This window comes from Mobula hypostoma, chromosome 6 (assembly GCF_963921235.1).
Source record: "Mobula hypostoma chromosome 6, sMobHyp1.1, whole genome shotgun sequence".
In the NCBI taxonomy this organism is placed as follows: domain Eukaryota; kingdom Metazoa; phylum Chordata; class Chondrichthyes; order Myliobatiformes; family Myliobatidae; genus Mobula; species Mobula hypostoma.
This window is the reverse complement of record NC_086102.1, coordinates 104,467,767-104,491,329: the sequence shown is the minus strand read 5'-3', so window position 1 is coordinate 104,491,329 and position 23,563 is coordinate 104,467,767. Positions and strand designations below refer to the sequence as shown.

The window sequence follows — 23,563 nt, the reverse complement described above, 5'->3', positions numbered from 1 at the left end:
GCCCTTGTGGCTACGGGGGTCAGGGGGTATGGAGGGAAGGCTGGGGCGGGGTTCTGAGTTGGAGGATCAGCCATGATCATAATAAATGGCGGTGCAGGCTCGAAGGGCCGAATGGTGAAATCCTGCACCTATTTTCTATGTTTCTATATGGAGAGAAAGCTGTTGCAAGTCCCCACTCCTCCACGCAATTGATGAAACCAAAGGAACAGCAGAGACCGATGAAGTTGTATCGCAGAAGTTGCCAGTCAGTGTTGAACTCCACACCGGACTGCCTTGGAGACTCCAGCTCCGGAAATTTTTTTCCCCTTCCGGATTTCTTCCTACAGTCTTCTCCATGAGTGAGTATAACCACAAGGCAGCAGAGGTTTGAGATCACAGTTTTCCTACTCCTAAATGAGCTGCCAACCACTGACAAGCCCCATCTGTTACAAGCAAATGGTTTTAAGGCACCAGTAACCTGTGTTTGCCTCTTCTCCTGTCAGTAGAAATGGTTCCATTGGGTTTAGTAGCTAAGCCACACGTGAGGACCAGGTGTTAGACTTGGTTTTCAAAGGCCATTTGGAGCATTAAATAGGTAGTGGGAGCTTATTCCCAGTACCTTATGCTGCCCTTTATCAGTCAGGGCATTGAGTATGGGAGTTGGGAAGTTATACTCTCATTATGTTGGCAGTGCTGAGGCCACACAGGAGTATAGCGTATAGATATAGTCACACTTTTATAGGAATGACATAAACTGGAAAGAGTGCAAAAAAGATTTATCAGGATGTTGGCTGGACTAGGGGCCTGAGTTACAAGGATAGGTTGTAATTAAATCACTGTAATTTAAAAAATTAAAGGGCGACCTGATAGAGGTGTACAAGATTACATGGGGCATAGGAAGTGTGAAAGCGCTTAATCTTTTTTTCCATGGAAGAGTTGCTAAAAACAAGAGGGCATACGTTTAAGATCAGAGATGAGAAATTTAAAAGGGACATCAGGTGCTACTTCTTCACACAAAGGTTGATGGGTATTTGGAATAAACTGGCAGAAACAGTGGTTGAGGCAGACACTAACATGTAAAAACCATCTAGATAATTTTAGAGTTCAAAGTTCAAATTTCAAAGTAAATTGATTATCAAAGTATGTACATGTTATATTTGAGATGAAAACGAAATACAACAGAATTTTACGAAAAACTATAAATAAAAAGATGGACAAACACCAATGTGCAAAAGACGAATTGTGCAACCAAAAATAATAGAGAATGTGAGTTGTAAAGATTATAAAGATTGAAAGTGAGTCTAAACGCAAACAACAGGAATTCTGCAGATGCTGGAAATTCAAGCAACATACATCAAAGTTGCTGGTGAACGCAGCAGGCCAGGCAGCATCTATAGGAAGAGGCGCAGTCGACGTTTCAGGCCGAGACCCTTCGTCAGGACTAACTGAAGGAAGAGTTAGTAAGGGATTTGAAAGTGAGTCTGTAGGTTGTGGAATCAGTTCAGAGTTAGGGTGAGTGAAGTTACTCACGCTGGTTTAGGAGCCTAATGTTTTCAGGATAATAACTGTTCCTGAACCTGGTGGTGTGGGACCCAAGGTTCCCATATCTTTTGCTCAAGAATAGCGTGAAGAGAACAAGATCTGGATGGCAAATGCTGCTTTCTTATGGCAGCAATCCATGTAAATGTACTCAGTTGTGAAAAGGGCTTCACCTGTGATGGACTGGGCAGTATTCACCACTTTTGGTAGCCTTTCAGAGGACTATGTGCCAAACAGAAAAACCTGTGACATGCAATCCTCGCTGGGGCCAAAATGGGAGGCTTGGAAGTGGAGCCAAAATAAATACCATAAGCTCTCAATTAATATTTCAGGTTACCTCGCCACATGAGCTGCATATTTCTTCCGGAGTTTTCTGATTGGACTTGGCGCTGATTTCTGAAGGAGCTCGACTGCAATATCTGAAAAGACAGGAGTTTGGAATTAGACCACTGCTTGGAGTGCTTTAAGAACCCTTCACAGAATTACACACAAGAATACCACGGAATTCGTGGCCACAAGAGATTCTACAGATACTGTACTGGAAATCAGAGTAACACACACACAATGCTGAAGGAACTCAAGAGCTCAAGCAGATGTTGGAGGAGAATAACAGTTGACGTTTCCTTTCCCTGCCACAATTCCAGCTTCTTTCCCCTTCCATTCCAGTCCTGATGAAGGGTCTTGGCCAAAAATGTCGACTGTTTCATCCTCTCCATAGGTACTACCGGACCTGCTGAGTTCCTCCAGCATTTGTGTATTACATGGAATAGTTGGCACAATGTTATATCAGCAATTCTGCTACAGCAACAATGAAATGCAACAGCTACGGAGTATACTCATAAAACTATACCAAAATAATGGTCAGATAACCAGTTATACTAATGGTGATTGCAGAAACAATGATGGACAAAAATTACAAACTCCTCTTCAACATACCCTGACAGATCCATTACCCAGATGGCAGATAGCTGCATTTAACATTTTATTTGGCATAATTTCATTATCACTTTTATCTTGCTCCCTACTTCTAGGAAAATAAGTCTGAACGTATAATTTGATGGGTTTGTCTGTCTGTACCCATGCATTTAAATCAAGGTCCCTACGATCATCCACTTTTTAAAAGTTTCTCCCATCAGCGAATGTTCTTCCCTGTACTAGGTTTCATCTGCGTCACTTACAGTGTGATACAACACTACAACACAGAAACTTCAGCCTATCTCGTCTGTACCACACTATAACTCTGCCTAGTTCATCAGCCCACACCTGGACCATAGCCTTCCACACCCCTTCCCATCTATGTACCTATCCAAACTTCTCTTATATGTTGCAATCAACCCACATCCCGTACTTCTGCTGGCATCTCTTTCTATACTCCCACCACTGAATGAAGTTGTTCCCCCTCATGTTCCCCTTAAATATTTTATCTTTCACCTTTACCCTCTAGTTCTAATACCACCTAACTTCAATGGGAAAAGCCCGCGTGCACTTATCTTATCTTTGTCTGGTCCCTGTCATCCATGATTCCCCAAGACTTACACAGCTGAGGAAATCAGAGTGCTTCATTTCTCTAGGGGCAGGAATTGAACCCTGACCTTATAGCTGGTGCTGTACGGTGTTGCGTTAATTGCTAAGCTCCTATGACACCCAACATCTATCTTCCTTCACAGCATCTACCTTGTCAAGCCCCTTAGAGAATCTTGCAGTCCAGGAGAGAGCCTAGCACACCTTTCTTGAAGTCACCAAGGCAAGTATATGCCTCTTTAAAAAGTAGCATGCAGCGTTACATGTGTGGTTTCATCAAACCCTGCACAGTTGTTGCAAGATACCCCGAATTTTATACTTCACCACTCTTATAGTAAAGCAAAATTCAATTTGACTTCAATGTCAAAATTAATCACCGTGTCTGCAAGTTAACTGACTTGATAGAGGTGTACAAGATGATGAGGCATTGATCAAGTAGAGAGCTAGAGACTTTTTCCCAGGGTGAACATGGATAATATGATGGGACATAATTTTAAAGTGATTTGGAGGAAAGTAGAGGGGGGTATCAGAGGCAAGATTTTTGCTCAGAGAGTGGTGGGTGCATGGAACACGCTGCCAGGGCTGGTGGTATAGGCAGATACATTAAGGACATTTAAGAAACTCTTAGATAGGCACATGAAGGGCTACATAAGAGGGAAGGGTTAGATTGATCTTAGATAAGTTAAAAGGTTGGTACAACATTGTGTGCTAAAGAGCCTGTACTATATAGAAATGCTCCATGTTCTAATTACATATGCTAGATTTGACAATCTTCAGATCCATCTGCAAAGCAGATTTCTATAGTCCCTCCATATTTAAAGAGAAGTAGAATGGATAAATTAAGCATGTAAATAGTTAAGGGACATGAGCAGTTAAATAATTCTGCACCTCCAGGAAAGAGAGCGATGGAGTAGAAGACCGCTCAATACAATACAAAGTATAAAGAACTTGCATTCATATATCATGTTTGTGTCCTTAGGACATCCAAAAGGTTTCACAATAAATAGATTACATTTGAAGAACAATCATAGCAAACTTGATACTCACTGTCTCAAAAGAAAAAATGAATGAAAGGTTTAATTTTTTCTGGTGGTTTTGGCTGAGGGATGCTGTTGTTAAGGACATACTGTCCTTTGAACAGTACGTATTTCTAAAGCTGTGTAAACACATGCCCCATATAATACCTTCAGTTTCTGGCTATGGTCTCCTTCCCTATTAGCCACGTTCTCAACTTGTCCACATCACAAAACAACAGCATAAAGGCTCCGGTATCTGCTTCCTGCAGGACCAGATGAATTGGGATCATGCCTCATCATCTGGAGGGTGCATTACTGACTGCTAACATGGGATTGACAGGTAATTGACATGACGCAGTGGCAACCATACACCATTCTTCAACATTTGCCAAGTCAAATGCATAGAACTTTATAGCACAGTACAGGCACTTCATTTTTTTCTTTTATACTACTCTAAGATGAATCTATTCTTACTCACCATTTTTAACCATCAATTTTTCTATTATCTAGGTGCCTACCCAAGAATTTCTTCAATGCCCCCAATGCAGCTGCCTCTACCAGCCTCCTCCCTTCAAGACATTCCACGCAGCCACCACTCTCTCTATGAACTTGCCTCTGATATCACCCCCATGCTTCCAATCATCTTTAAATTACACCCCCTTGTATTAGCCATTTCCGCCCTGGGAAAACATCTCTGGCTATCCGTTCCATTTATGCCTCTTAAAATCTATTGCACCTCTATCAAGTCATCACTCATCTTCCTTTGCTCCTGATGCATGCCCTAATTTGTTCAACTTATCTTAATAAGGCATGCCCTCTGGCCCAGGCAGTATCCTGGTAAATCTCCCCTGCACTCTCTCTAAAGCTTCCTATAATGAGGTGACCAGAACGGAACACAATATTCTAAGTGTGGTGTAACCAGGTTTTGACAGGGCTGCAAATCACTGTCTCTCCAATAAGTACTAGATTTTGAATTTAAGGTATCACAAAACTCTCCAATATGCTTTTAAAAAGATTTTCAGGCTGGGATTGGTATACCCACACTAAATTATTTATTTTATTTTTATTTATTTGGAGATAAAGCACGGAATAGGGCCTTCTGGCCCTTTGGGTCAGGCTACCCAGCAACCCCTAACAACCCTGACTTAACTCGAACCAAATCATGGGACAATTCTGTTGATGCCCCTCCTCCCCTTCTTACCCCATCCCTAATTACTTTTTTTCTTTCTCTTTCCCTCTCACAATAACTCCTTGCCTGTTCTCCATCTTCCTCTGGTGCTTCTCTCCCCCTTTCTTTCTCCCTAGGCCTCCCGTCCTGTGATCCTCTCCCTTCTCCAGCCTTGTATCCCTTTTGCGAATCAACTTCCTAGCTCTTAGCTTCATCCCTCCCCCTCCTGTCTTCTCGTATCATTTCGGGTCTCCCCCTCCCCCTCTCAAATCTCTTACTATCTCTTTTTTTCCATTAGTCCTGACGAAGGGTCTCAACTCAAAACGTTGACTGTACTTCTTCCTATACATGCTGCCTGGCATACTGTGTTTCACCAGCATTTTGTGTGTGTTGCTTGAATTTCTAGCATCTGCTGATTTTCTCATGTTTGAGCTCTTTTTCCTTTTTTTTTAAGTTGTTTTCTTAGCTCCTCTTTTTTGCTTGTTCTTCATTTTTGTAACACTTAATAAAACTGCTTAGCAGTATGTTCTATGCTGATTCTTGATGTCTGAAGGACCTTTGCATCAGGATCTAACAAGTACCACACTACAGAAACAGGCCCTTTCATCCATCCAGCCCATGCTAACCTGACCTCTTACCAAGTCCCATCTACCTGCACCCAGAGCATATCCCTCCAAACTCCTCTCATCTATGTACCTGTCCTTTCTGATACAACAGTATTACAGTTCAGTAAAGGTAACCGTACTTAACTAAAATGCACTATTATAGCTGCCTCTCCCCTGGGCACCTCACTCCATATACTCACCACTCTCTGCATGGATTGAAAATGCAATCAACACAATGCACACTGCTAACCTTTATTTCAACAATTCTGTATTTATAAGATTATTTCTCAATTCAACACTTTATTTAAGTGTATAACTCATTCATCATTTATAAAATTGCTTTATTATGATCCATGGTATTTATGTGTTTGAAGTCATTAATTTATTCAGAGATATTCAATATCGGTCAAATGGTGCTGTGCACAAGGGATTTCTGACAACTGATCAACAGGCAGTTTTAGAGAGTCAATCAAATTGCTATTCATCAACTGTTATTTAATTGGTCTGAGGAGCAATATATGATAACCAAACTAGATAGGTTTTTGTGATAAGTAGATAGTTTTGTGATCACCATTATTGCCTCTAGTTTCACTCTCCAAATTTCTTCATATTTAAGTATTCTGAACAGAGCAATGGTGTAAATATCCTCCATGTATCACATTTACTTCCCTCACATTTTCGAAGTTATACCACCGAGATATACAAACCAGCAGAGAATTGCAATTCAATGAGTAACTGTTATAGCATAAGTAGTGTTAACTTTCAGATGAGGCATTAAGACCAGGGGTTACCAAACTTCTAACAAATGGATCAATACCATTTAGCAAGGGGTTTGTGGACTGTAGGTTGGGAACCTGTTCATTAGATCGATTCAGTCATTCAGGTTGAAGAAAGTTGTCACAGGCTCAATACTTCTCCGAATAATAAAAAAAGAGATTCTGCAGATGTATACATCTTGAACAACACTCAGAAGATGCTGGAGATACTCAGTAGGTCAGGCAGCATCTATGGAAAGTAATAATGAGCCAGCATTTCAAGCTGAGACCCTTCATCAGGACTCATCCACAGGTCTTGGCCCCAAACATTGGCTCTTTATTCCTCTTCACAGATGCTGCCTGACCTGCGAGTTCCTCCCATATTTTCTGTGTGTTGCTCTGGAATTCAACATCTGCAGAGTCTCTTGTTTTTATTCAGAGAAGTATTGAGCCTGTGAGATCTTTCTTCAATCTAATCAACTGAATTTACAGCATCATCTGAATCTTGTTTTTAAGATTTTCTGGAAATCTTAACCAACACACACACAGAATGCTGGAGGAACCCAGCAGGTCAGGTAGTCATTATAAAGGGCCTTGGCCTAAAATGTCAACTATTAATTTCCCTCCCAAGACGCTGCTTGACCTGGACAGTTCCTCCTAGATTTTTGTGTGTTGGGTGCCTTGCCTACGTGCATGGCAAAACTAATTACATAAAAGTAACTGAGTCAGTGAAAAGACTGACCAAGAACTCAAAAGCTATCTATAAATGTTACTTTTTCTCCCTGAGAATTTTATTATAATTAAATGGAGAGCTCTGTGAAAAAGAATCCTGTTTAAAAGCAATTATCTAAGCTCTTACACCGTGTAACCTCAGCAACACCTTTTCAGTATGAAAAAGACCAACACAATGAAATTCCCTGCCTTTCATGTGATAAATAGTCTCAATTCACGTGAGTACATTAGACCCAATATTGTGCGCTCTTTCCATTAATGGTTATCCATGAGCTCTTTGCCTGAAAAAGTTCTAATGGATAACTACTGGTAAACACTAAATTTGGTGCTTGAAGCCATCAAGAACATCTTCAAAAAGCAATGCTTCAAGAAGGCAGCATCCATCATTAAGGACCCTACCATCCAGGACATTCTCTCTTCTCATTGTTATCATCAGAAAAGAGGTACAGGAATCCGAAGACACACACTTAACATTTTATGGACAACTTCTTCCACTCTGCATCAGATTTCTGAAAGGACAATGAACCTGTGGAACATTACCTCACTATTCTTGCTCTCTTTTTGCACTTCTTAATGTTTTTTAATATTTCTTATTATTTATAGTATATTTTGTCTTCCACTGTACTGCTGCCACAAAACAACAAATTTCATGACATTTGTCAGTGATAATAAAATTGATTCTGATATAACACAGAATACAACTCTGAGGCTGTTGTATCATTAGAGAGTCACTGTTACATGAAAACTGGAGATGTTGGTAATCCTTTTCTTGTTTGTAATCTGTGGACACAAAGAGGCTGGTAATGTTGCTGACTTGTGTAAGTAGCCCTTCACACAACAAAGGGAAAAACTGGAGTCAGATAATTGATGATACAACCACAACCTTCAAATAACTTCCCATGAAACTGATACTTCGATGTTACCTTTCAAACATCCCAAAGCCACACTCATCTACTACTGTTTCTGGAAATACATTCAATGAAAGAATCGAAGCCTCCTGTGATTAGCAGTACACACACACTTACCAGTGACAGGGCAGGACAGAGCATCCAAGTTGTAGTCTATGTCTCGACCATAGTAGAGTCGCTTTTTCACTCTCTCTGTTATCTTGCTATGGCCAGGAAGGAGCTGCAGAGAGTAGAAATAAAGATTAGAATCAAAACATACAGTGGAATGCCTCATTTGCGTCAACAACCAACACAGTCAAAGGATGTGCTGGGGCAGCCTGCAGATATCACCACGCTTCTGGTGCCAGTACATCCACAACATACTAACCCTCACCTGTACATCTTTGGGAGGAAACCTGAGCACCTAGAAGAAACCTATGTGGGCAAGGGGAGAAAGTCCAAACTCCTCAAAGACAGTGGTCAGAATTGAACCCCGATTGGTGATTGCTGGCACTGTAAAGCATTGCATTAACCACTACACTTTATGCAGCTCAATATATCCAAGTACGAGGGCACAGCATCTTTGTGATCTTCTCAGTAAAAAGAGTGCAATAATACAAAAATCAGCTTTCTTGTAAATTTTAGGATGCTAAAGCTACATTTTGTCTATCATAGGGACTCGAGTTGTGCCTTCAACCAAAATTGTTTAAAATACCTTTAGAACACAAAACATACAGCACAGAACACCCTATCGTGTGTCTCTCAGATAGGCACATGGATATAAGAAAACTAGAGGGGAATATGGAAGGGAAGGATGAGATTGATTTTCGAGCAGATTAAAAGGTCACTGGCATAACATTATGGGCTGAAGAGCCTATACATGCTGTGCTGTTCAAGATTCTATGTTGTACCGGGGACACTGAAGATTGAAGGACAGAAACAACCTGCTGGAGGAACTGTTCTATGACAAAACTTTATCTGATGTTCTGCTAAATATCAGCACTTGTCAATGCATACTACTTCCAAATAATCCATTGGGTTGGATGTCCTTAAACCTCTGCTTATAGCAGCCAAGCCACAATCAATCAGCATGATTCCATGTGATATGCAGCACATCACAGTTTATCTGCTATGATGCCTTCTGATGTGTTTCTTTCTATCTACTGTGAATGTCTACAGGAAAATGAATCCCAGTAGTAAATGATGACATATATGTACTTCGATAATAAATTTATATAGCCACTTTCATACGTTAAGATTCAGGCTCAAAGTGCTTTACATAGGTTGTAAAGGTAAATCAATATAGTCATAAAAATGAGACAAAATTAAAAATCATAAGTAAAGACAAACATATAGAATAAAATGTAATCAAATATACTACATTATATAAATATAATCAGCATCAACAGGCATTAAGTAGTCCAATAAGTTGTTCAGTGCCTGTTACGCTACTGGTGTTTAGGGCAGCAATAAGGTTCTCCATCTCTGGTGGTGTTCAGGGCTTCCTTCTAGTTTCCTCTGTGTCTTCACCACTGTCAAGTCATGCAATTCCCGAGTGGAGACTCAGGAATACCATCGCACTCAGATGTAGCATTCTTCATTGCTGTTTTCGTAACAATTTTGTTTTACCAGTCAGGGTGGTTAGCTCCGAGCTGAATCCCCAAACCTGGAAGACCAGTGGGCACTCTTAATCTGGCCTCTACTCTTTGACCTGTTTGGCATGGGTGACCCTACCAAGAGCTAAAGCATAAAGCCCTGACGCCAGCCAACGTAGCTCTCCGGGTCACTGAGGCACACAAACCTCCAAACCACAAGGTTGCAGTCTTCTTGGAGAAGTTTTATAAGTAGGCCACATTAATAAAGTAGATTTTTAGAAGTGTTTTGAAATGTTCCACTGCCAGCCTGGTGTACCTCAGTCAGTAGAGTATTTCAGATTTTTGGTGCTTAAGAGCAAAAGGCTGCATCACCAGTTCTTATATGCTTGCCTCTATGAAAACTAAGCAAAGTAGTAGTCCTGGATCTAAGATTACAATCAGGGATGTAAAGGGATAGACATTCAAAAATACGCAGAAGAGCTAGATTATTTAGAGCCTCATACACAATTAAATATTTCAAAATTGATCTGAAAGGACATAGGCAGCCAGTGTAATGATACCAAAACTGGTGAAATGTGCTCAGATTTTCTTTTTTTTTGGTTAAGATTCTTGCTACTGCATTTTGAACAAGCTGCAGGTGATTTATATCTTTCACAGGCATTCCTGAAAAGAGTGCATTACAGTAGTCTAATCGGCTAAAAACAAAAGTGTATGCAGGAGTTTGCTTGTGTTTCATGAACGATCACATGAGGATCTCAGAATGCCCCGAAGGCTGTGCTCACTAAGCCTGATTGTCTTTAGCAAGGAAGAAGCAGATTTTTTTTGCAGTAAAAGAGCATCAGTGATTCCATGCCTAATACTGGGGTGAGCAACAAAGTGTGAGATATAGCATAGACCAACCAAAGCCACCGTGAGTGAGTCAGAGGATGACTGTGATCTTTACTTTCTTGGGCAGAAGAATCCAAACACAGATGTATGAATGAAACTCTCCATGAAGAATGTGGCTGCACAGATATTGAAAATGTTCTATTTTGGGGACATTGCTCCCCAGAGATTCATGTTAACAATATGACTCAGAGTCAGGGTGTACAGAAGGGAGCCTATCTTACCTTCCTCCCTTAGGGTATTCTGTTATATCTACCTTGCTCTATTGTCAACCCATGTAGAGCAATGAGGGGTCCATCACAGAGGTACTATGGTCAGGTTTAAAGTATAGTAATAGGATTGGATCCTAACCTAAGATGCTTCAGTCAATTGGAGAAGGGTTCAAAATCAATCTTCAGTGTGTCTCGCAACAGTCTAAAGAAGTATTGTAAATTCACTGGGTGGTCATTTGAATCATATTCCTCCATAGAACACAATGCTATGAAAAAACTCTTCCATTATGACTGATCAATCATTGCCTGGCTTAGAGTCCAATATAGTAAAGGTACACACACCACAAAGTGTGCTTTCCATGTGACAAATGTATCATTCCACAAATGGCTTCATGACTGGAAGTACCTGCTCTAATTTCCCTGCTAGCCCATTTTTTACTGATGCCGTCTTCTCTTCTGAGAGGATTCTTTTCCCACATACAAGGCTGAAACATATGGCATCAAATGGAAACATTTTTAAGCAAGTTTTTCAGGATTGAATTGATAAAGTACATAACCCTAAAGATTCCTAAACATACAATTGTCAGAAGAAAGTGTGCCTCAATATGAAAAAAATTTTCATTTCAAAAGCACACTTCTGTGAAAAAAGTATGGAATTCAGATTTCATTTTGTCAATATGATCTGAATTGCATGAGAATATAAAATATATAACTTTAAAGGAATTTATAACTTTACCTTGACAGTTCTTATGTGACCTTCTCTAAAGTTCATCTGCACCTCTTTTCCTCATAAAACAGATGACTGTCATCCATATGAAATTGCAAATTGTCACTAGCTGTCCAATTTTTTGGCAATCAAGTGCAGATTATTACTCAATAAATTTGGAGTGCTTACATCACAATTGATTAATGCTCAATAAGCATGTGGTCCCACCTCAAATGAATGGAACATCCAGACAATGTCTCTAGGATACCCAGAGCAGAGAAAAGCAGTAGTACTGCTAACATTAATTGAATGATAATACCTCCACTCAGAGTTAAGATACCAGATAAATCAATTAAATTATTCACTAGGACTTGTTGATAGAACTAAAATTTAGCAAGTATTCATAAGTGAACCGTTATTCTCTTATAGATACAAGGGACTGTATCTGGAAGAAAAACTGCTGATGGAACTCAGCCAGTCCAGAAATATCTCAGCAGGAATGTCTACAATGCAGGCTTTTTTTCCCTGAAACATCAACAATTCCTCCCCTCCCCCACAAGGATGCTGCATCATCCATTGAGTTCCTCCAACAGTTTTTTTTTGCTCCATTATCCTCTTTAGAGATTCAACATTATACCAGGCTCTTCTGGTCCAATGCATCCACACTGCCCAATACCCTACTAATTACCCTAGAATTACAACTTAATGAATTTCGATGAACATCTTTGGAATGTAGAAGGAAACTGGAGCACCCAGGAGAAATCCATGCGGTCATGGGGAGAATGTGTAAACTCCTTGAACCCAGATCGCTGCCACTGTAATAGCATTACATTAACAGCTATGCTATTGTGTTGCCCTGTTTTCAGTTCTCCACATTATATTCATTTGTTAATGTAGGCAAAATTTAAAATTTACTTTGAACTTTGAATTTTCTCTGTACTCTTTCAATCTTATTGACATTTTTCCTGTAGGAAGGTGACCAGAATTACACAAAATACTCCAAATTAGGCCTTATACAAGTTCAACATAACACCCCAACTCCTGTACTCAATATTTTGATTTAAGGCCAATGAGTCAAAAGCTTTCTTTATGAACCTGTCCACCTGTGACTTCACTTTCAGGAGATTATGGATCTGTATTCCTACATTCCTGTTCTGCTAGGCTCCTCACTGCCCTGTCATTTACTGTGCAAGTCCCACCTTGCTTTATCCTCACAAAGTGCAACACCTCAAACCTGTCTGCATAAAGATTTCATTTGCCATTTTTTAGCCCATTTTTCCACCTGGTCTGGATCCCGCTGCAAGATTTGATAGTCTTCCTCGTTGTCTACTATACCCCAAATCATGGCGTCATCCACAAATAGAAATATGATAGAATTTTATGAACCATATATAAACAAAAGTTGATAAACACCAATGTGCTAAAGATGACAAGCTGTGCCAATAAAAAAAAACTGAGAACATGAGTTGAAAAGAGTCCTGTAAAGTCAGTCTGTAGAACATAGAATCAATTCATAATAGCGGTAAGTGAAGTTATCCACGCTGGTTCAGAAGACTGATGGCTATAGGGGAATAATTGTTCCTGAACCTGGTGAGGTAGGATACAAAACTTCTGTACCTCTAACCCAATTGTAGTAGTGAGAAGAGAGCATGGTCTTTGAGGAAGAATGGTGCTTTATTGTGGCAGCACTCCATGTTAATGTGCTCATTATTGAGGGGGGCTTTGGCTGTGATGGACAGCTAATTTCTTTGACAGTGGTCTTCTAATAATTTTTTTGTGTGCACATTAGTTGTGTTTTCTGTATTGAAATATCTTGCATTCACAGCCCTCTAAGGTTATCCGAGAATATTCTACCGTCTATATCTCATACCAAGAAAAACTCTATGCAAAAAACAAATGTACTTCAACTTTGCAACCAAGTTTAAGGACCAAAGGGGAAAACCTTCTTTGTCTTAAATGGAGAATGATTTTAACATGATGACATTTAATAAAAATATTAAATATGAATGTTGAACTTCAAAAGTTTAAAGTCAAAGATCAAAATACATATATGTGACAATGCACTACACACAAGCTTAGTTTTGCTCAGGCATTCACAGTAGGGGAAAGAAACAGAATCAATGAAAAATCTCACTTGACAAAAAAACCAATTTTCAAAGATTCGAAGTACATTTATTAGAATCAGAATCAAGTTTATTATCACCAGCATGTGACGTGAAATTAGTTAACTTAGCAGCAGCAGTTCTATGCAATACATAATCTAGCAGAGAAAAAAATAATAAATAAATAAAATAGTAAACAAGTAAATCAATTACGTATATTGAATAGATTTAAAAACGTGCAAAAACAGAAATACTGTAGTAAGGTAGAAGGGCTGAAATGTGTGTACCTCAATGCAAGAAGCATCAGGAAGAAAGGTGATGAACTGAGAGCTTGGATACATACATGGAATTATGATGTAGTGGCCATTACAGAGAATTGGCTGGCACCAGGGCAGGAATGGACTCTCAATATTCCTGGATTTCAATGCTTTAAAAAGGATAGAGAGGGCGGAAAAAAGGGAGGAGGGGTGGCATTACTGGTCAGGGATAATATTATAGCTACAGAAAGGGTGGGTAATGTAGCAGGATCCTCTTTTGAGTCAGTATGGGTGGAAGTCAGGAACAGGAAGGGAGCAGTTACTCTATTGGGGGTATTCTATAGGCCCCCTGGTAGCAGCAGAGATACAGAGGAGCTGATTGGGAGGCAGATTTTGGAAAGGTGCAAAAATAACAGGGTTGTTATCATGGGTGACTTTAACTTCCCTAATATTGATTGGCACCTGATTAGTTCCAAGGGTTTAGATGGGTCAGAGTTTGTTAAGTGTGCCCAGGACGCATTCCTGTCACAGTATGTGGACAGGCCGAGCAGGGGGAATGCCATACAAGATCTAGTACTAAGTAATGAACCGGGTCAAGTCACAGATCCACAGATCTCTCAGTGGGTGAGCATCTGGGGGACAGTGACCACCGCTCCCTGGCCTTTAGCATTATCATGGAAAAGGATCCAATCAGAAAAGACAGGAAAATTTTTAATTGGGGAAGGGCAAATTATAAGGCTATAAGGCTAGAACTTGTGGGTGTGAATTGGGATGATATTTTTGCAGGGAAATGTTCTATGGACATGTGGTCGATGTTTCGAGATCTCTTGCAGGATGTTAGGGATAAATTTGTCCCGGTGAGGAAGATAAAGAATGGTAGGGTGAAGGAACCATGGGTGACAAGTGAGGGGGAAAATCTAGTCAGGTGGAACAAGGCAGCATACATGAGGTTTAGGAAGCAAGGATCAGATGGGTCTATTGAGGAATATAGGGAAGCAAGAAAGGAGCTTAAGGGGGACTTCCGGTAGTGCTCATGGAGTGAAGTCGCGTTCTTGACTCGCTCCATTACCTCTGAGTTTTTTTCTCTATGGTCAGCTATACTTTAATTAACTATTAAGGCATCAATTTTTACAATACTTTGAATTAAACTGAATTCTCTGACAATTGGATGATACTTAGATCTGCTATGTCTAAGAACGGGAAAGACGGCAAGGATGGTAAACCTCCGGTTAAACCGAAAGCTACGGATTTCCCTCCGACTGAATCACCGGTGACTTTGAAAGTGATATCGGAGTTAATTCAGAGGGAAATTTCAACCTCTGTTAGGGAGATGATTCGTACGGAAATTGCGGGCTTTGTTAAAGACCTGATTCATACGGAAATCTCAACTAATTTCCAGAAAATTGCCGATTTTATTGATAAGATGCAAACATGTATTGCGGAACATCAGTCGGCTATATCTGATCTTCAAAAATCCGCGCAACAAAGTGAGCTTAAGATGGGGAAAATCGAAGAAACAATTAATGTAATGAAGAAGAAACTTGACTTTTTGACTTTTAAAAACTCTGACTTGGAATCTAGAATGCGACGGCAGAATTTACGAATGATTGGCGTCAGGGAAGCCGTTGAAGCTAACAACCCCATGAAATATTTCTCTCAACTTTTAAAAGATGCATTCCCTACTGTATTTCCTGACCAACCACCGCTACTGGATCGTGTTCACAGAATCCCATCATACTCGTCTAGGTCAGATAGACCTAGGCATGTTATCTTACGTTTTCATTACTTTCAAGACAAGGAGAGACTGTTTCGATTCGCTCGATCTAAAGGTTTCATTGATTTTTCGGATCTTAAGTTCCGATTCGTGGAAGATTTCAGTAAACCAATCTGGGACCAACGGGTCCGTTACAGATCCGTGATGTCGGAATTCTATAAGATGGATTTAAGACCAGCGCTGCTGTACCCTGCACGTCTAAGGATTCGCATGTTAGATGGAGCCCTTCGTTTTTTTGATTCTCCATCGGATGCCCAGAGTTATCTGGATCAACTTTCATCTCCAACATCTTAATTGCCTTCTTTTTAATTTTCTCCGTTGATCGGAGGCTGTGAATTGGTTGGTTTTAACTTTTCTGTGCCCTATTTGGGCAGAAAAGTTTACTTTCGATTTCTTAATATGGCTGCTAAACTTTCTTTTTAACTGCGTCATTTCTTTCTTTTCCCAGGGGATTCTGGGTGGTTACTTCCCTTTTGTCATCTTACGTATTTCCTGTGCGGCCTTAAATTTTGTAGTTTTTTTTAAATTTTATTCTGTTTTGCTTTTTATAATCACTTTATGTTAATAATCCTATTTTTTTTTGTTGCTGTGTCTATTCATGAGTTTGAGGTTTATTGTGGTTTTTTTTTTAATATATATTTTCCGGCTTTTGTTCTGTTCTGTGTGTATTCTAATTGAGCTAACTTTTTTTTACTTATTTTTTTACTGTTTTACAATTAGCTGATCCTTTTCATATTTATACCTTTTTTTTAGGGAGCGTATACCGGAAGTCATGGGGGTAGTTTTAGCGCTTGCTTCTTTCTGGCGGGTCTGCTTTAGATTTTGCCTTGGGGTCTTGGGCTGGGGGGTGGCGGGAGGGGCTTCACGTTTTAGTTTGTTTTTCTTTGGGCTATATACATTATTGAAGTACTGGTTGCATCCTTTTCCCCGGTATCTTTTGTATGTTCTGTTTCCTCTCCGGGTTTGTGGGTCGCGCCTATTGTCAATCCTCCTTGTTGTGGGTTGACTTTAGGATTTATGGAGTCTATTATTAATTTTGTCTCCTGGAATACTAATGGTCTTAATCATCCTATTAAAAGAAAAAAAGTTTTTAAAGTGTTCCGGAGACTTAAAGCACAAATTTTATTTTTACAAGAGACCCATGTACGGAGGGGGGACAGACTACGTTTTTTCAAATTCTGGAAGGGACAACAATTTCATTCGAACTCCAATGCTAAGATTCGAGGCGTCTCTATTTTTATAGATTCCTCAGTTACTTTTATACAACAGGATATTATCTCTGATCCGAATGGTAGATTTTTATTGGTTAGTGGTTTACTATTTAATAAAAAAGTAGTTTTGGTTAATGTTTATGCTCCTAATATGGATTGTCCGGAATTTTATAAATCATTGTTTGATCAGTTTCCGAATTTGAACGAGTTTTCATTGATTTGGGGCGGAGATCTTAATACCTGTTTATCTCCAGCTTTGGACCGTTCGGCTCCTTTACGGACTTTACCTAATAAATCTGCAAATTTGATTAATTTTTTCCTTTCTGATTCTGGGTCGACGGACATTTGGCGTTTTCTGCATCCTCAGGAAAAAGATTTTTCCTTTTTTTCACATGTTCATCATTCCTATTCAAGAATTGATTATTTTTTTATTGATTCTCGTCTCATTCCTTCAGTGATTAAATGTGATTATGATTCTATAACCATTTCGGATCATGCTCCACTTAAGCTTTCTATTAAAATTATGGCCAATATACCGAACAATAGACAATGGCGTTTTAATTCGCTGTTGCTTCAGGACACGGACTTTGTTAATTTTATGAATGAACAGATTGAGCTTTTTTTTACAATTAACCATACAGAAGATATTTCGGTTAACACTCATTGGGACACTTTTAAAGCCTATATTCGGGGTCAGATTATTTCGTATTCCGTTGCTTTGAGGAAGAAACAGAAGCAGGAGGAGATGGCAATTGTGGACAAGATTAAAGAAATTGATAAGAAATATGTTATGGCTCCTTCTGAGGAGCTATACAAACAAAGAACTGAACTTCAAATGGAACACAGTTTACTACTCTCGTCCTCGATTGTAAACCAATTAAAGAAAACAAGAAGTGATTTTTATGTTCACAGTGATAAAATTGGCAAGCTGCTGGCTAATCAATTGAAATCTAATTATGTTAAATCTCAAATCAATCAGATTTATAACCAAAATGATCGATTGATATTGGATCATGTGGGGATTAATCAAACCTTTTGTGATTTTTATTCTTCTTTATATCAATCAGAGTCTCCTCGAGATTCTAAATATATGAATGATTTTTTAGATAAGTTAGACTTTCCTCAGATTTCACAGGATATGTCTTCTTTATTAGATACTTCCATTACAATGGATGAGATTAAGAATGTTATTTTTTCTATGAATCTGGGGAAAGCTCCTGGCCCTGATGGGTTTACTGTTGAATTTTATAAATGTTTTGCTTCTTTATTGATTCCTTGGCTCTATAAGGTTTTTGAGGCTTCTTTGAAACTTGGTAAACTTCCGGAATCTTTTAATAGAGCATCAATTTCTTTAATACTAAAGAAGGATAAAGACCCTGCTCAATGTGCATCTTATAGACCAATATCTTTATTAAATGTTGATTCTAAAGTTTTTTCTAAGTTATTAGCAAATAGACTAGAAAAAGTACTTCCTTCTATTATTTCGGAAGACCAAACGGGTTTTATTAAAGGTCGTTACTCTTTTTATAATATTCGTACATTGTTAAATATCGTTTATACTCCCTCACAAAATGTTCCTGAGTGTGTTTCTTTAGATGCCGAGAAAGCTTTTGATAGAGTAGAATGGCCTTATTTATTTAAGGTGCTTGAAATGTTTAATTTTAGCTTGAAATTTATATCCTGGATTAAACTGTTATATCACTCCCCTCTAGCCTCGGTTCGTACTAACTCTTTAAATTCACCTTTTTTCCCTCTCTTTCGTGGTACTCGACAAGGCTGTCCTCTTAGTCCCCTATTATTTGATATTGCATTAGAACCTCTTGCAATTGCTATTCGAGAATCTTCAAATATTACTGGGATAACTCGGGGATTAAAGTCCCATAAATTATCACTCTATGCTGATGATTTACTTTTATATATTTCTAATCCTGAGAGATCTATTCCTGCTGTTTTAGAGTTATTTGTACAATTTGGTCTTTTCTCAGGTTATAAATTAAATCTTAGTAAGAGTGAACTTTTTCCGATTAATAAATATCTTCCCTTATATTATAAATTTCCATTTAAATTGATTAATAATTACCTTTCATATCTTGGGATTAAAATTACTTGTAAACATAAAGATTTATTTAAGACTAACTTTTTACCATTAATAGACCATATTACTCAACTTTCATCTAAATGGTTTCCCTTATATTTAACTTTGATTGGTCGTATTAATGCAGTTAAGATGTTTTTTTTGCCAAAATTTTTATATGTGTTTCAGGCATTACCAATTTTCGTTCCTAAATCTTTTTTTGATAAAGTCGACTCTAAAATTTCTTCATTTATTTGGCAGAATAAGAATCCGAGACTGGGTAAAATACATTTACAGAAAGCTAAGAGAGATGGAGGTTTAGCATTACCTAACTTTAGATTTTATTATTGGGCTATTAATATTCGACATATGAAATTTTGGTTACTTGACCGGGATATACTATCTATTCCTAAATGGGTAGCATTGGAATTACAATCTGTTCAGGGTTATACACTTGGTTCTATTTTAGGTTCATCTCTTCCTTTTGATTCGAAACGCCTTAAGCAGGTCTCTAACCCGATCGTTAAATATGCTTTGCGTATTTGGTTTCAATTCAGAAAATTTTTTGATCTTAATCAATTCGGGTTAGCGATTCCTATTTTAGGTAACATATTTTTTCCTCCCTCTTTTACGGATCGCGCTTTTCAAACTTGGAAGACTAAGGGTATTTTACGGTTTTTGGATTTATTTTTAGATGGTTCCCTTATGTCTTTTGAACAATTATCTAATAAATATAACTTATCAAGAATACATTTTTTTAGATATTTACAAGTTAGAAATTTCCTAAGTACTATACTTTCTTCCTTTCCAATGCTTCCTCCTATATATATTTTAGATTCGATAATTAACCTTAATCCATGTCAGAAAGGTGCATCGGCTATGATTTATAATATTATTATGAAACTTAGGAAAGCTCCATTTGATAAGATTAGGGTAGATTGGGAACAGGAATTGGGGCTTACCATTTCTGTGGATGATTGGGGGCAGATTTTACAATTAGTTAATACTTCTTCTATTTGTGCTAAACATTCCCTAATTCAATTTAAAGTGGTGCATAGAGCACATATGTCCAAAGATAAGTTAGCGCGTTTTTACTCGCATATTAATCCTTTCTGTGATAGATGTTCGGGGCAGATAGCCTCTTTAACTCATATGTTTTGGTCTTGCCCTACTTTGGAAACTTTTTGGAGAGATATTTTCAATATTATTTCTAAGGTATTAAATATAGATATCTCTCCTCACCCTATTACTGCTATCTTTGGACTACCTAAAATTTCTAGTAATCTTTCCCCTTCAGCCCGTAGAATGATTGCATTTCTTACTTTAATGGCGAAAAGATGTATTTTACAACATTGGAAAGAGCTTAATGCTCCAACTACCTTTTTTTGGTTTTCTCAGACGATTTTATGTTTGAATCTGGAGAAAATTAGAAGTAACCTTTATGATTCTTCATCTAAATTTGAACAGATTTGGGGACCTTTTATTCGATATTTTCATTTAATGTAATATTTACCCTTCTTGTTTTTTTTCACTGTTTTAATGGAGGTCGGGATTGAGGACGTGATTTTAAGTTTAACTCTGTTTGGTTTCAAGTTAGCCCATTGCTTTGCTTTGCTTTTAGTTAGTTGCACGGTGGGTTTTTTTTTGGGGTTTTTTTTTTCTTTTTTTCCATTGATATATATAAAATCTAGTATACTATTATGTTATCTTGGTTTCTTATGCTTAAATTACATTGTTTGTAGTATTTTCTTTTTGGTATTGTTATCTTTTGGAATTTTATTATACTTTAACATTGTATTAATGTTTATATGGCTTACCTTTTTTGTATACTTACTCAATAAAAAGATTTAAAAAGAAAGAAAGGAGCTTAAGGGGCTGAGAAGAGCAAGAAGGGGGCATGAGAAGGCCTTGGTGAGTAGGGTAAAGGAAAACCCCAAGGCATTCTTCAATTATGTGAAGAACAAAAGGATGACAGGAGTGAAGGTAGGAACAATTAGAGATAAAGGTGGGAAGATGTGCCTGGAGGCTGTGGAAGTGAGTGAGGTCCTCAATGAATACTTCTCTTCGGTATTCACCAATGAGAGGAAACTTGATGATGGTGAGGACAATATGAGTGACGTTGATGTTCTGGAGCATGTTGATATTAAGGGAGAGGAGGTGTTGGAGTTGTTAAAATATATTAGGACAGATAAGTCCCCGGGGCCTGACGGAATATTCCCCAGGCTGTTCCACGAGGCGAGGGAAGAGATTGCTGAGCCTCTGGCTCAGATCTTTATGTCCTCGTTGCCCACGGGAATGGTACCGGAGGATTGGAGGGAGGCGAATGTTGTCCCCTTGTTCAAAAAAGGTAGTAGGGATAGTCCGGGTTATTATAGACCAGTGAGCCTTACGTCTGTGGCGGGAAAGCTGTTGGAAAAGATTCTTAGAGATAGAGAATCATGGTCTGATCAGGGACAGTCAGCATGGCTTTGGGAAGGGCAGATCGTGTCTAACAAGCCTGATAGAGTTCTTTGAGGTGGTGACCAGGCATATAGATGAGGGTAGTGCAGTGGATGTGATCTATATGGATTTTAGCAAGGCATTTGACAAGGTTCCACACTGTAGGCTTATTCAGAAAATCAGAAGGCATGGGATCCAGGGAGATTTGGCCAAGTAGCTTCAGAATTGGCTTGCCTGCAGAAGGCAGAGGGTCATGGTGGAGGGAGTACATTCAGATTGGAGGATTGTGACAAGTGGTGTCCCACAAGGATCTGTTCTGGGACCTCTACTTTTCGTGATTTTTATTAACGACCTGGATGTTGGGGTAGAAGGGTGGGTTAGCAAGTTTGCAGACGACACAAAGGTTGGTGGTGTTTTTAGATTGCAGACAGTCATTGATAGGATGCAGAAGTGGGCTGAGAAGTGGCAGATGGAGTTCAACCCGGAGAAGTGTGAGGTGGTACACTTTGGAAGGACAAACTCCAAGACAGAGTTCAAAGTAAATGGCAGAATACTTGGTAGTGTGGAGGAGCAGAGGGATCTTGGGGTAAATGTCCACAGATCCCTGAAAGTTGCCTCACAGGTGGATAGGGTAGTTGAGAAAGCTTATGGGGTGTTCGCTTTCATAAGTTGAGGGATAGAGTTTAAGAGTCATGATGTAATGATGCAGCTCTATAAAACTCTGGTTAGGCCACACTTGGAATACTGTGCCCAGTTCTGGTCGCCTCACTATAGGAAGGATGTGGAAGCATTGGAAAGGGTACAGAGGAGATTTACCAGGATGCTGCCTGGTTTAGAGAGTATGCATTATGACCAGAAATTAAGGGAGCTAGGGCTTTACTCTTTGGAGAGGAGGAGGATGAGAGGAGACATGACAGAGGTGTACAAGATAATAAGAGGAATAGATAGAGTGGATAGCCAGCACCTCTTCCCCAGGGCACCACTGCTCAATACAAGAGGACATGGCTTTAAAGTAAGGGGTGGGAAGTTCATGGGGGGATATTAGAGGAAGGTTTTTTTACTCAGAGAGTGGTTGGTGCGTGGAATGCGAGGCAGATACACTAGTGAAGTTTAAGAGACTACTAGACAGGTATATGGAGGAATTTAAGGTGGGGGGTTATATGGGAGGCAGGGTTTGAGGGTCGGCACAACATTGTGGGCCGAAGGGCCTGTACTGTGCTGTACTATTCTATGTTCTATGTATATTTAAAAAATAAAGTGAGGTAGTGTTCAAAGATTCATTGTCCATGGCAGAGGGGGAAGAAGCTGTTCATGAATCGCTGAGTGTGTGCCTTCAGGCTTCTGGACCTACCTGATGGTAACAGTGAGAAAAGGGCATGCCCTGGGTGCTGGAGGTCCTTAATAATAGACACTGCCTTTCTGAGACACCACTCCCTGAAGATGTCCTGGGTACTTTGTAGGCTAGTGCCCAAGATGGAGCTGACTAGATTTACAACCTTCTGCAGCTTCTCTCGGTCCTGTGCAGCAGCCATTCCATACCAGACAGTGATGCAGCCTGTCAGAATGCTGTCCATGGTACAACTATAGAAGTTTTTGAGTGTATTTGTTGACATGCCAAATCCTAATAAAGTATAGTTGCTGTCTTGCCTTCTTTATAACTACATTGATATGTTGGGACCAATTTAGATCCTCAGAGATCTTGACACCCAGGAACTTGAAGCTGCTCACTCTCTCCACTTCTGATCCCTCTATGAGGATTGGTATGTGTTCCTTTGTCTTACCATTCCCAAAGTTCACAATCAGCTCTTTCATCTTACTGACGTTGAGTGCCAGGTTGTTGCTGCGACACCACTCCACTAGTTGGCATATCTCATTCCTGTACGCCCTCTCGTCACCACCTGAGAATCTACCAACGATGGTTGTATCGTCAGCAAATTTATCAATGGTATTTGAGCTATGCCTAGCCACACAGTCATGTGTATACAGAAAGTAGAGCAGTGGGCTAAGCACACACTCCTGAGGTGCGCCAATGTTGATCGTCAGCAAGGAAGATATGTTATTACCAATCTGCACAGACTGTGGTCTTCTGGTTAGGAAGTCGAGGAT

The 23,563-nt window shown here is 39.3% G+C and overlaps 1 protein-coding gene across 1 annotated transcript in view; it reads right to left on the bottom strand.

Annotated features, from left to right (window-relative positions):
- The window catches only part of cnppd1 (cyclin Pas1/PHO80 domain containing 1), a 64,970-nt gene that overhangs the window by 25,969 nt on the left and 15,438 nt on the right, over positions 1-23,563 (bottom strand). The window contains exons 2-3 of the mRNA XM_063051352.1: positions 8,341-8,443; positions 1,856-1,937 (exon numbers count right to left, since the gene is read on the bottom strand). Coding sequence (XP_062907422.1) covers positions 1,856-1,937; positions 8,341-8,443 — 185 coding nt within the window. The remainder of the gene's footprint in view (positions 1-1,855; positions 1,938-8,340; positions 8,444-23,563) is intronic.